A 14,745-nucleotide genomic window follows, 5' to 3' on the forward strand; every position below is an offset into this window, starting at 1 on the left:
CATAAAAATAAAGTTTTATTTTTAACGAATTTCCTCAATTACTGTTTATTAATATTAATGAATTAATATAATATTTAAAGCTCTTCAAAAATATTACTATTAGATTCAATTACCTGCATATAATCTCAGGCCTGCCAAGAAAGATGAATTTTCGATGAAAAAGATTACTTTTTTACCATGACAGATTAATTTTCAATACATAAGAACGAATTTTTAACAAACCAGTTGCATTTTCGACCAGAAAGTTGGTAGGCGCTAAGCGTCTACAGGAAAGCATTAACAATTATTTTTTTAATTTTGAAAGAAAAATGTTATAAAAAAAATGTTAAGTAAATAGTTAAATTTTCAAAACCAAAAAGACGAACTTCTAAAAAAACAGTTGAATTTTGATGACTTTAAAAAAATAGTTATTTAACAAAATATATTCTTAAGAAAATAAGTAAATTTTCAGAAAAATAGATACATTTTTAACCAAACAGGTCCGTTTTTAATCCATAGATACATTTCTAGACAAATAGCTGAATTTTCAAACAAAAAAGATTAAGCTTCAACCAAATAGTTGGATTTTCAAGCTTAAAAGATGATTTATTTTAAAATATTGTTACATTTTCAACCTAAAAAGTAGAATTTTAAACAAGAGATATAATTGTCAACAAAGAAAAATGAATTTTTAACCAAGAGAAAAACTATTCTACCGCAAAAAATTGGTTACCCAAAAAGGCGAATATTCAACAGAAAAGTTCATTTTCAACTTAATACTTTCATATTTTACCAAACGTTGAAATTTTCAAGCCGAAAAGACGAATTTTCTACATGACAGTTGAATTTTCAATCTGAAAATAATAATTATCGAAAAAAGTTGATTTACTATAAAAACGAGGCATTTTAATTCAACATCAAAGACGAATATCTGAAAAAATTCATAGCTGAATCCTTATTCAATTACATTTTCAGAAAAAGAAGATGAAATTTCTACCAAAGTAGTTGAATTTTCAATCCATGAAAGATAAATTTTCAACAAAACAGTTGAATTTTCGACCGAAAAATATGTCTTTTTAACAAAATAGTTGATTGTTCAAAAAAGTTTTGAATTTTGTTCAAAATTTGTTCAAATGTTCAAAAATTAAATTATAGAATTTTAAACCGAACGATATAAATTATGTAATAAAAAGAATTCAATTTTAAATAAAGTATGTTAAATTTTCGTTTGTGTTCTATTGATTTAGTTCACATTTAAGTAGAAAGGCGAGAAAAGGGGGAATAGGGGAGAGTGTAAAATCTCTAAACGTCTAAAATAAAACAAAAAAGGTGCAAAAATAATATGTAAAGACATATTCGTAAAATAAAATCAATAATTTTCTTTTTTTTTAAGAATTTCAAAAAATTGTTGTACACATTTATATTTTCAATGTGTAATGTCACATTCTGTTAACTCTCCCTTTTCCTATCACTGTGACATAGTTTTAGAATGGCTCCTTAAATGAGACATCATTTATCAATATAAAATAAGATATTTAACATTTAAGGATTTTAAAGGGCATCTTACCGTTACTAGAACTACTTTACGATCGTCATGTCGGCGTATAAAATCTTTCAAAAGACTTTCGCTTTGTTCCAAATCGGCTGGGCGTGGATTTTTTGCGTAAAAATCTTCCCAATTGGAAACCATGATGGAATAAATATTATAATTCTAGAAATTAAAGATCAAATATTATTTTAGAATAATTAATTAACCGATTTTTTTGTAAATAAATAATTTTATAGAAAGAACAAAATGATAAACAATAATATAGTTTAAACCCCATTATGAATTAATGCAACCCCCTTTAAGTTGAACCAAATGTGTTTTTATAGAAATCCTAAAAAAATAAAAGTCATTCAAATATTTAGCATTTCTTAAAGCAATTGACTCGAAATTTAATTACAAAATCTCAGACAAATTATGTTACAGGATTTTCGTTAATATATTAGCGCAATTGATTCATTAAATAAAACTAAGAACATGATGCGACTTCAAATAAAACAGATGAATTTAAAATTAAAAAGTTGAATTATGAACTGAAAACGATCGCCTTTCACCAAAAATGAGTTACTTTTGCGGTTAAAAAATTACTTTTCTATGCAAAAACAACGGATTTTCAACCAAAATGATGATTTTTCCCCTAAAATAATGAATCTTCAAATAGAATACTTGAATTTTCAAGCAAAAAGTTACATTTTCAATTTCAATGTTGAATATTTAACAAGAACGCTTGAATTTCAATCAAAAATATGAATTCAAACAAGAAGATTAATTATCTACCAAAATAGACGATATTGCAATCAAATGTATGGCATTTCAACTAAAATGATGAATATTAAACTGGAGCAGTAAAACTTTAAACAATAAAGATGAATTTTGAATGGAAATTTTTAGAAAAAAAGATTTTTTTTAACTAAAATGAATCTTTAACTTGAATATAGTTAAATTTCCAAACAAAAAGGTGAATTTTTAATTAAAAACATTAATTTCTACTCAAAAAGATGATTTTTCGACACAATACATCAATTTTCAATTAGAAAAGATTCAAACAACAAATTTTTAGAAAAATAGTTATATTTTCAGAAAAATCGATGAATTTTCAAATAAAAAAATAAATCTTGAACTGCAATATTTGATTTTTTAATCAAAACGATGAACATTTAGCTGGGATTCCGGAATTTTCAATCAAGAAAATTAATTTTGATCTAGAAAGTCGAATTTACTAATATAAAAGATGAACTGTCAACCAAAAACGGAATAGTTGAATTTTTAGTAACAAAAAATTGATGTTCAAACAAAGACATGAATTTTTAACTAAAATAATGAAATATTCAATTAGAATGGTTACATTTTTAGTTTTAAAAAATGAATAATTTCCAACAAAAAAACTAATTACCAAAAAATATGTAGTTAAATTTTCAAACAAAATTTGAATTTCCCTATTATGATTCTTTAACTCTAGAATAATATTGAATTTTTAAGAAAATAAAAGACGAATTTTCAACTAAAACGATTAAAAAATACTATTTAATCAAGAAAGATAATTTTTTTCAAGCGAAACAAAAAATATGTTAAAAAAAAATTAGGCACGCTCTACAAAAAATGCCCTGAAATTTCCAGGTTTTCGAAATAGGGTAGACACCCTGGCCGTGAACATTTTTTTAGCCATTTAGAAACAAATAATTCTTGAAACGATCGCCGGATAAACGGTATTACACTCTTAACTTATCTTTATAATAATTCAGACAGTGCTTTCAAGAATAATCTAAAAATAAGTTAATAAACTCCTGTGCCAAAAATGATCTTTCATGAAGGTTAAGTTTTTTCAATCGCTGGCAAATAAGAATATACTTAATGAGAAAGATAAATAGCACATCGTTAAAAACAAAATAAAATCATGCAATTTTTATGTATAGTATACATAGCATATAAATCACATATACTTATCTTATATAAATCTATCGATCTTATCAAAATTATGTAATGCATAACCTCAAATTCCGCATTATTTCAAAACTTGTTTAGTTTCTTAAGCTTAAATAAATATAAAAATTACTATCTTGATATAAGAAGAGTTAATTTCCATAAAATGAAAGTTCAAGTTGTCGTAGGATTATTAAAAGCATAAAGAAATTTCGAATTTTGTAATTTGGGGTTAGGTAAGAATGTAGCAATGAAAATCCATGTTAATTGTAATATAATAGCATCTCTAACAATAGTCAATATTCACTGAAATTTAAGTAAACTCACTATTTTGTATGCATCAAGTCTAAAATATGAAGGTTAAACTTTACACCTTGATTAAAAAATGTGGCGATATCAAAACTTTGTCTGAACTTTCCATCAAGTTTCGCAAGAACGAATAATTATTGATGGATCATAGTTCATTTTCAAAAAAATGATTTAGCTTTTATAGTTTTTGGAACAATATAACGTTTACTTTAAGAGTTCTTATAAGAAAATCTAATTATTCTTCCAATCTAATCTGATTCACATAAGCATAAAAGTAAAAGTCATAATTAATTTCATAATATCTTCATAGAAAATGTATAATTTCCTGATAAAATCAGAAGTTTAAAAATAATTTATAAAGACGAAAAATGTCACAATAAATGAAAATGGAGAACAGGTTCTAAAATGAAATAGCATGAATTGATATTTGATTCTCTAGACTTTATTTCCAGATATTTACAGTAATGCAAAGTATTAGGATATTTTAAACTTCGGACCTTTGAATAACCTCATGATTCACCAGCAATTCAGGTATACCAGGTGTAATCAAAATGAGTACCGGAACGGTATTTTAAAATTGAAAAACGTATTTATTCTCGTTTCATTTACTAAGTTTGTATGTGTCTATTTTGTACGCCTTTTAACTCCAGATTGATGTAGGTCGCTCCATATGAGCCTTGTTCCTTCCTTTAGCTGGGTCGAGGAGCTGTAAACAATAAAAATGGCGAATTAAAGTAAATCGTATCATAATTTCCGGAAAGTTTTACTTAATTGCAAGGAGAAGATGGAATCGGAAAAATAAAAATGCTTACCTGGTATCTCTTGTCCTTGTAGTCATTCCAAGGTTCGGGCTTTGTTTTCGGAGTCCACGAAACATCAGGATTTTTAAGAGCCAACCTGGCTGTGTACGCAACTGCAGCCGTGCATCCCGCAGCAAGGACGACGAACAGAGGAATCAGCTGCAAAGTAGATTATATATATGTATATATTTCTTTTTTATAACAAGAGATGCGGAGTAACTTGAAAATTTAAAAATGTGGCTCACCGATGGATGTTTTTTGATGGACTTGATGTCCAGTCCCTGTATCATCTTTCTGCCTTTTTTTGTTCTGTTTGGATCAGATAACAAACTGAACGGCTACAAATCTCAGGAAAAAAGATGCTGTCTTACAGCAGACTGCAAAAGGACTGACGTAAGAAGCGTTCCGAAACGCATCCGTCTTTGATCGACATCTTTTGCCATCTGGCGAGCGATCCGCAAAAGTAGGGTGCGGGAGTTTAAAAAAAATTTCGGGAAAATTTATATTTTCTGTTGAAAATTTCAGCTCTCTCGAGTTTTTAAAAAGTTTTTTCCATAATTGAAAATTATTAAAAGTTTAAATAATATTGTAGGGGTTTAAAATTTAATCATTTATTTATCCAAAAACTAGTAATAGGTGTTCAAAAACTACATCACACGTTCAGGGGGAGGGGGCAAGTTTTTGACAATTAATGGCGGGAGGGGTCGAAAAATTAGGGTTTTCCTTATAAATTACAATTTGTGAATAAGGATCTTTTTAAATGCTTGATCAAATAAAACTTAGTCATTTTCTTTTACAAGGAAAGCATCCTAAAATACAGACCTCGCATTCTTTCCCCCATTCCCAACTTGTTCCCATTTTAAATTAGTCCTCATTTTTTTCTGTTCTTCTTTGCTTGAATTATTCTAACTGAATTAATGGAATCCAGTAAGAAAATCAAACTACTTTTGGATAGAAGTTCATTCTTTTTTATTCAAAAGACAATAGCAGAGTTATCAAATTCATCTCTTTTGGTAAAACTTCCATCTTTTTTGTTGGAAAATTCAAAGATATTGTGAAAAAAAATTATTTTCTTGACAATTAAACTCTTTGATTAAAGTTTTAACTTTTATATTAAACATTTGTTTTTATTTCGTTGAGAATTAATTTTCATTGCTGAAAATTTAACTAATCCATTGTTGGCTGAAAATAATTAGTTTTTAGTTGAAAATTCATTTACACTTGGTTTGAAAGTTGAACTACTTTTTTGAAAATTCACTTTATTGGTTAAAGCTTTAACTATTTTATTAGAAATTCGATTTTTGTTGTTTTTAAAAATTTACTTTTTAACTGAGAATTTAATTATTCCATTTTTGGTTGCCTATCGATCGCTTTTAGTTCAAAATTCAACTAATAAATGTTTTGTTGAGAATTCATATTTTTTTGGTAGAAAATCTAGCTACTTGATTGAAAGTTGTATTAATTTGTTACAAATGCATGTTATTAGTTGTAGCTTGAACTACTGTAAAGTATATTCGTTTTTTTTTTGTTAGAAATTTTTTCACTGAAAATTTAACTATTTGATTTTTGGTTGAAAATCGAAAGCTTTCAGTCCAAAATTCAACTAATAAATTTGTAATTGAGAACTTATCTTTTTTGCTTGAAAATTCAACTATTTGATTGACAGTTAATCTACTTATTTAAAAATTCATTCCATTGGTTAAAGATTTAAATATTTAGTTAAAATTGTTTTTTTTTGCGTTGAAAATTAATTTTTCTAACTGATAGTTGAACAATTTCTATTATTGGTTAAAAAACATCGTAGTTAGTTGAAAATTCTACTAATTAGTAGATAATTTGTCATTTTTTGTTCAGAATTAATCTTCTTGATTGATAATTGAACCACTTGATTTTAAGTTGAACTAATAACTTTGTTCGAAACTTCATTATTTATTCGTTGAAGATTCATCTCTCTTTGGTTGAATGTTTTTCATTTTAAACTTGAAATATTTTTGTTTTTTAATGTCAAATATTTCATTTTTTGATGAGAAATCAACTTTTTTTAGTGCAAATTCAACTGTTTTCGATTTGAAATTAAAAAATGTATTTTTAATATCAACTACTATATTTTGAGTTATGAATTAATTATTTTACATTGAAAATTCAACTAACTGTTTAAAAGTTAAACTTCATACTAAAAAATTCATTTTTTCTTTGAAAATTAATTATTTTGATTGAAAGTTCAACTATTTTGATGAACAGTCAATGGAAAATTCACCTCCGAAGGCTAAAAAGGCAACAATTTATCTGGTTTTGTTGAGGATTCAACTATTTTGTTGAAAAATCGTGTTTCAATTTATTTTTAATTCGAGTACTTTGTTGAAAATTGTTTATATTTCGTCTGGAAATCTAAGTATTTTGTATTGAATTCAGTATCCTATTTGAATAGCGTGATGTAGTTTTTGAACGGTCCCTAACGTCTTTTCCCATTCGAATATTTTGGAACACGCGTATTTGAATTTCCCGCCGAGAAACCTAGCAGAAAATCCTAGTCAAAATGTCAGCTGATGGCATGACCATGGTAACCAAGTAACCTAAAAAAAACTTTTTATTAACAAGAAAACCTGTTTAAACTTTCTACAATGAATACATTAAATCCTAATAAGTTAATCAAAAACACGCTGCTTCCTTTCAGCATCAGTAAACACGAGAATACATCATAAAATTGGGGTTCTGAGACTCCATCATCGGTTACCTCTAACCTGTTGAATCACCTCTGACTCTCTGATCACGTTATCGGAATTGATTTGACGTCTCGTATTTTTACATTCCGCGGCGGTATTCGCCAGACCAGGCGGTGGCATAAAAGTTTAACAACTAATTTTGATCTCACGTATAAATAATGTTGATCTCAGCGAGCAATTTTGGGTGAAGTTGCTCATACAGAATCTTGCGAGGTTACCTAAGCAAGTGATGTTTAAGTTTCAAAATCACTATTGAACATGAATCAGATGATTCGTCGCGATTTTCCGGGAACTGGGTGCTCAGGAATTTGTTGTTTTTTGAATTTCAAACGAGACGTGTTGTTTTAACGTTAGTATATTGAACTGCAGTGAAAAACGATGATCAAGTTGTCTTGGTTTGAGTGTCAAGTGTAATTTTTGGCTGACAAGGATTTCCTGAAAAATGGGGTTTTCTACGAGTTTACAGGGTCAGGCTTCTCAAGAGGCCCTTTTGGGACGCCAGGAAGCCGAAATTAAACTCCTGGAGACGATGCGCCGGTGTCTTACCACCAAAGTTAAATCGGATCGAGAATATGCTTCGACCATTGGTGCACTGAGTGTCCAGGGCAGAAAAATCGAAAGGACCGAAGAACTTATTGGGAGTATGATTGCCCAGGTATTTTCATTCTTTTCATTTCCGATTTTTAAATAACTTAATTTTGTGCAAAGATTGGTATACAAAATATTTGCAAGGTACCAAAAATCAACGAAAATTACATGAGATTTGACGCCGAAGATATTAAATAAATTTAATTGAATTCTAAATCATCGATCATCAAGAAATAAAAACATAAAAATAAATTATATCATGAACGATTTCATAATGAATGCTAGATTTTTAAAAAATAAATAAATATTTAAATTTCTAGTATTCAGTGGTATGCACATATTGCCGTTTCTGATCATATTAAAAAAAATGTATTCTCTTACCCACAAAGTTATAAAAGCTCTTCACTCTATTTTTTTAAAATTCAAAACAAAATATATTTTAGAAAATTTTAAATTATCTACAAGAATCGTGTAATTCCAATGATAACGAACGTTTTATTTCGTTTATTAAGCAATTCTATAAGATTTCATCGAATACGATTGTGCAATTGAAATGGAATTCAGAAACAGGTAAAATACGCGTAAAGAGAAATTTCTGTGGATTTTTAATGGCATTCATAACATTTTGAGAAAAAGATCAAAAATGTTTGCATAAATTTCTTTCAGAATTAGAAAATGTTAATGTTGCAGAAAGTAATTACATATTCTTAATCAACTATAAAAAGAATAATTAAAATTAAGACTTGTTAAATAATGCAAATTCCAATCTGCACCGAAACAAGATATTCAGGACTTTCACTTTAATATTTATATTCGATTAAAATTCTCCGAATTAATCATTTAACGGGGTATCTACTCAGATGAACAAGAGCTGAAAACGGCAGAAAAAGGTATGGCATTTTTTCGAGCGGGCCTAAATTTGTTTCACATTTATAATAATGAATTATTTTTTAAAAGCTTGGCTAATCCCGAACTTTTGGAACTAGTTCATCTCCTTTTTCAGCTCCTTCATTTTTTTGGGACGACTAAACACAGTCTTTTTCATTTGTAAAAGTAAATTTTGTAGTACTGGATTTATATTTATTTAAATAGAACTTTTTTTAACTTTTTCACTAATCTCAGTAAAATATATTTTATTTAAAATGATATATTAAATATTCTCTGAATTTTACGTGACTACCTATGTAAATAATAAATACGAATTATTTTTATTACTATTCACATCCTTTATTATTCGATAGTGATAATACGTGCATATTCAAGATTATTCTATAATTATAAAGATCCTAAAAGCTTTTTCAATCAAGAAATTTGTTATCCTTTTATAAAGTTATTTTCATAAATTAAGGAGCGTCGTTATTTAATTTTATGTATGAAAAGCGCCCTGCCTACCTAGTTAGATATTAATAAGGAATGAAAAAATACTATTTATAATTAATTCGTGTAATTTTTGTATACTTATTAGAGTAGTCTAAACAAAAAAAAATTTTTTGAAATAGTTCCTCGAAATATTATTGAATGTGGTGTAAAAAGGCCAAACATTTTTTACAGAGTTAAAAAAATGTTATTATTATTATTATTAAGTGCTTATTTTATTTTAATTGTTGCGTTTAATGGATTATTTTACTTTGGAATACAAAAGGATCAAGTGGATGTATGCTAAAGTAAAATATTTCATTAACGGCAACAGTTAAAGCGAAGCACATTTTTGAAGAAAAAAAACAGGCTCAGATACTCCTAAATGTATTTTTTTTTTAATTCTGGTAAAAATCTGGGTGATGTATTCTACTCAAAGTAAAACATTAGATGTATTCTAAATCAAAATAATCAATTAAAAGGGCATTTAAAGTAAAATATACCATTAGTTGCAAAAATGAACTTAAGATACTGCTAAATATATGTTTTTCGATTTTTTAATAAATTTATTTAATTACAATTAAAACATTAATATGTGGGTAATTAAAGGGGTTATGTGTGTATCGTGCAATACATAATTTGAAAGGTGGCAGTACAGAACTAGCTTTTTAGTATCAAATATTTATTAATCTTACACAATGTCTCCATATCTCGGGATAGAGCTTTCCTTTGAAAATGGTAAAAATTGAAACTGGTGATTACATTTTTTACCGTAATCCGCAGCCGATATTGTTCCAATTTCTGGCAAGTGTCGCTTTGAGATTGTCAACTGACACATCTATCTTATACAAAATATTTGTTTGCTCTTCTGAAAAATTCAGAATTTTTTAGTTATCTAGTTTTGTTCTTCCACCCTTCAATTGTACGTGGAAATACCTGGAATAGTGAGGGATTTTTTTTCAGAATTTGAGTAGATTCATGAAATTAAAAGCAATTTAATAACTTCCAAATTTCTTTTTGCTACTTCTTTGCAACAAGATTAAGTTGAAATTCCTAAATTCATTTTTTTCTTCTTATTATAATTTAAAAGTTTGTGTGGTTTTTAAAATTGTAATGATGCTTTAAAATTTTTTTATCACTTTATACTATATGTATGCATTATATTCTTTCTATATTTACTAGAAAACCTTGAAAATTCTGTGGGTTAATTCACATAACTATAAATTGGCATAATTTAAAAAAATCAGGTGATCCACTAGTTTCTTGATAAAAATTTAAAGACAACTTGAAACTGTGTAAAAATGTGTCCAATGTCTAAATAGCGTTTTTCTGTAAAATACAATGATTTTTGGTAAAATATAAAGAAAGTTGGGTTTTATTATTTCGCATTTAAGAAAAATTAAAATATACATAATTTATAATTATAAAATTATTTGAATTGTTTTAAATTCTAAATTCGATGAAAATAAAGTTTTCTCCAAATTGAAAATAGTTTTTTTTAAAACCATATGTTTTATATAAAACACGAAATAAATATTTGTAGGGTTGGCGAGAAATCATGGATTCGATAGACCAGACAGCAAAGCTTATAAAACAACAAGCAGACTCGATGGAAAATATAGTTGTAGATCACATAAGTACTCTTCTTTCGGAAAGAAGACGTGCCAGGAAACTGTATCAGGAAGAGCAAGCTTGGTTGAATAATCAATTCCAGCAGGTACTTATCAACACCGTGACCCAATAATCATTCTTGTGGTTTCCTTTGTAACTGAGAATTGCACTTTTTTATGTTCTCCTCAGTTAACAGATGATGTCGGCAGAAAAAAGGCGGATTACCAGAAGAGCTTAGAATCCTACAAGTTAATGAGATCTCGTTTCGAGGAGCATTACGTAAAGTGTAGGTACATTTTATCTTCTCCACCTTTTTGCGATCGATTACACCCAAACATGAAAATATTATATACTAAAATGTAAGAAGTAATCGTACAGAAATACTTTAAAGTGAGGTAATAATTCAGAGTTATAAATTTAGTAATACAATTTTATTTGAAAAGTTTTATGATTTCAATTACTATATTTTAAAATTAAAAAATACGAATACAGAAGCATATAAATTTTTATTTTAGCTGGAAGAGGAGGAAGAAAACTGGATGAAGTCAGAGAAAAGTATCAAAAGGCTTGTAGAAAATTGCACTTAACTCATAATGAATACGTTTTACTTCTCGGTGCTGTCACGGAATGTGAAAATGATTTGAGGACTTGTTACTTGCCGAGTCTTCTTCACAGACAGCAAACCATTCATCAGGAATTTATTTCTGCATGGTAAGTTTTCCACGTTTCGAAATGATTAAATAGTTTAATCTTAATACTATATTTAAAAAATAATTCAACTTTTCTTTACATGCTTTCCATAAAATATTAGGAAGGTAATTAAATCGTCCAATTTAAAAATTCAATTCTCCAAAATAATCTTTCGGGGACGAAATATGTTGGTTTTTAGAAGAAATTAGGCGATAAGTATTTTTTCGATTTGCAAAAAAAAAAAAGAAATGTCTAAGAAGTTATGCGTATTTGAATGTTGTGCTTTGTTTTTTAAAACTTCTAGTTTTGTTCTTTGACCCACTATAACTATAACTATAAACTATATTTTAGGAATTTGTCACCTTTTTCTCCTATTTTGGGGCTTCTTATCTTTTTTCGACTTTTTTCAGTTGAAAAAGTACAATTTTATTCAAAATTTTAACTTGCAGACCAAATACCGTTTTTATTACACTTTCCTAATTGACGAATCTTAAAACAAATGATCGAATTTTCAAACAAAAAAGATTAAAGAGTTCCATTTTCAAACATAATCTTAAATTTTTAATTTGAAAAGATGAATATTTTACAAGCCAGTTTAATTTTGAAGCAAGGAAGACGAATTTTCAACTAAAAAATATGACTTTTCTAACAAATGAGGATTTTTACACCAAAAGGATTGATTTTCTATCCAAAAATACAAGTGTTTAATAAATCAGTTGAAATTTTGATAAAAAAGATTATTTTTTAAGAAAATAGTTGAATTTAGATTAATTATAAAATAAAAATATAATTTTTTTCAAATAAAAATAATTAGCTTTCAATCAAAAAGGATCAATTTTTAACCAAGAGATGAATTTTTAACCAAAAGGTGATATTTTTTTTTAGAAAATAGTTGAATTTTCCATCCAAAAAGACGATTCTTAAAGTAAGAGAATTTTCAACCCAAAAAGTATCAATATTCGACAACAAAATATGACTTTTTAACAAAATAGTTGAATTCAGATTAATTCTGAAAAAGAAATATTATTTTTTTTTAATTTTTTTTTGTATTGGATAAAATGAACTAACCATCAATGGAAATAGATTTTTTGAACGAAGAGGTTAATTTTAAACAAAAAGGTGACTTTTTAAGAACCTAGTTCAATTTTCAATAAAATAAATAAACTTTCAAACATTTTGTTGAGTTTTAAACTAAACACCAAAATTATAATAGTAGACTTTTCAATAAAAATGATTAATTTTCATATATTAAAGGTGAATTTTCTACAAAAGTATAAGTTTTCGACCAAAAAACGATGACTTTTTCAAAAAAATCGTTGAATTTTCACAAAAGGTATGTTTTTTTATGTAAAAGAGATTACTTATTAAACAAAAATACAAAATAGACTTTTCAAAGAAACGATTAACGATTACGTCCAGAAACGATTACTTTTTAACAAAAAACTTTAATTTTCAATAAAATAGTTAAATCTTTAACTAAATAGTAGCATTTGTAACCAAAAAGTAGAATTTTGAACAAAAAATTATTCATTAAAAATTCCACTCCTTGGTTGAAAGTTGAACGAATTTTTTTTTAATTTCATTTTTTTTCGTTGAAGATTCATAATTTTAGTTGAAATTTCGTTTTTTTTGCTAAACAATTAAATTAAAAATTCGTTTTGTTGTAAACAAGTTTTTTAAAACTACAAATTCAAATATTTTGTTTAAAAAGTCAACTGACTCATTGTAAATTAACTTTTTTGTTATTATTTCCTGTTCTTGTTTTTAAAATTAAATTGTTTGGTAGAGAAGTAGGCTTTTTGGTTTGAAAATTCAACAAATTGGTATAAAATTAAACTGTTTTGTAGAAAATTCGTTTTTGTTTTGATTGAAAATTCATTCTCAATGAAAATTTATCTACTCCATTTTTGGTTAAAAATTCAACATTTTGAATAAAAAATTATGTTTTTGTGTTGAAAATTCGTCTTTTTTTTTGGTAGAAAATCAACTTTATTTTTAAAATCTAGTCATGTGGAAAATATATACTGTTTGGTCAAATCTAATTGTTTTTATTTTTTCTTAAAATTTTGTAGTGGAAAGATCAACTATAAAATTTTTTGATAAACATTAATCTTTTTGTTGAAAATTCAACAATTTTTTTAACATTATTTTTCATTCTTAACTGAAAATTTTGTCTTGGTAGAAAATTCACTTTTTGGTAAAAATTTCATCTCTTCTTGTTTAAAAATGCAATTTCTTAGTTGAAGATTTATCTATTTTGGTTGAGGATTAAACTATTTTGCGGAAAATTAAAGAAATTGGCATAAAATTAAACTTTTTTGTAGAAAATTCGTTTTTATCGTTGTCGTTTTAATTGAAAATTAATTTTTCTGAGTAGGAATTCCTCTGTATAATTATTTGTTTAAAAATTTAACTTTTATGGTTTAAAAATTCAGACTATTTATCTTTTTTTTTTGAAGAATCAACAAATTGGTAACGGATTTAACTATGTTGTAAACAAATAGTTTTTATTTCTGTTTAATTGAAAATAAGTTCTCAGTGGAAATGTAAATACTACATTTTTTGGGTGGCCGTTTTAATCAAAGAAAAAAATTTCTGGGCATCTCTCGATCAAGCACAACTTTTTTGTCTTATTTAACATTTGTTTATCGCCTATATAATATTTTCTGTTTGTTTCTAATTGCGTTCATCGTCTTCTTTCAAAAGCAGCCGGAAAATTTTAAAAATCCATTTTCTCGAAAAATCCACCTTTAAATTTTTTGTAAATTTTTGTTTAACTTTGATAATGAAGATATTTTGTATGTTTGACACTTATTAAGTAACTTTTGTAGCCAGGAGAAGGCGAAAAAATTTCTAGATAAAAGTCTTCACGTCCAAAAAAGTTCTATGAAAAATGTCTCTTGTTCTTTTGCAATATTTTTCATAGTTTACGAATAAATTCAAAAATTACATTTTTAGGTGAAAAAATTTGTCCCTGTCTTAAAAATGGTTTAGTCCACATAAAGATGATAAGATGTCCTTTTTCTATTAGTAGAAACTTTTCAAAAATATTTGGAAGAATAAAAAAGGTGGTAGTTTCCAGAAAAAATATTTGTGTCGTTTTTTCAAAGTTTGAAGAAAATAATAAAAAAGATTTTCTTGAAAACCCTACCTTTTTATTCTTCTAAATATTTTTTGAAAGTTTTGCGATTTCAAGTGACCCTGTCTAATTTAAAATGGATTC

General features: G+C 26.7%; 3 protein-coding genes across 6 annotated transcripts in view; 1 reads left to right on the forward strand and 2 right to left on the reverse strand.

Moving 5' to 3' along the window:
* LOC117178087 (phosphopantothenate--cysteine ligase) overlaps positions 1-3,909 on the reverse strand; it is a 9,080-nt gene extending 5,171 nt beyond the window's left edge. The window contains exons 1-2 of one of the 2 annotated variants that reach the window (XM_033369324.1): positions 3,819-3,896; positions 1,547-1,690 (exon numbers count right to left, since the gene is read on the reverse strand). In XM_033369324.1, coding sequence (XP_033225215.1) covers positions 1,547-1,690; positions 3,819-3,866 — 192 coding nt within the window. In that variant the 5' untranslated portion in view covers positions 3,867-3,896. Of the gene's footprint in view, positions 1-1,546; positions 1,691-3,772 lie in introns of both variants that reach the window. The other variant, XM_033369325.1, reaches the window with a different exon arrangement.
* A 265-nt stretch (positions 3,910-4,174) lies between these two features.
* LOC117179021 (cytochrome c oxidase subunit NDUFA4) lies at positions 4,175-4,949 on the reverse strand. The gene is made up of 3 exons (XM_033370645.1): positions 4,800-4,949; positions 4,567-4,713; positions 4,175-4,460 (listed from the first exon to the last, which is right to left on the reverse strand). The coding sequence occupies exons 1-3, from the start codon at positions 4,842-4,844 to the stop codon at positions 4,395-4,397; spliced, it is 258 nt and encodes an 85-aa protein (XP_033226536.1). The 5' UTR covers positions 4,845-4,949; the 3' UTR covers positions 4,175-4,394.
* A 2,166-nt stretch (positions 4,950-7,115) lies between these two features.
* LOC117177843 (tyrosine-protein kinase Fer) overlaps positions 7,116-14,745 on the forward strand; it is a 23,968-nt gene continuing 16,338 nt past the window's right edge. For 2 of the 3 annotated variants that reach the window (XM_033368829.1, XM_033368830.1), the window contains exons 1-4: positions 7,116-7,932; positions 10,765-10,938; positions 11,022-11,118; positions 11,348-11,543. In XM_033368829.1, the coding sequence (XP_033224720.1) occupies positions 7,720-7,932; positions 10,765-10,938; positions 11,022-11,118; positions 11,348-11,543 (680 nt within the window). In that variant the 5' untranslated portion in view covers positions 7,116-7,719. Of the gene's footprint in view, positions 7,933-10,764; positions 10,939-11,021; positions 11,119-11,347; positions 11,548-14,745 lie in introns of those variants that run through there. The other variant, XM_033368831.1, reaches the window with a different exon arrangement.

Source organism: Belonocnema kinseyi, chromosome 8 (genome assembly GCF_010883055.1).
Source record: "Belonocnema kinseyi isolate 2016_QV_RU_SX_M_011 chromosome 8, B_treatae_v1, whole genome shotgun sequence".
Taxonomy (NCBI): domain Eukaryota; kingdom Metazoa; phylum Arthropoda; class Insecta; order Hymenoptera; family Cynipidae; genus Belonocnema; species Belonocnema kinseyi.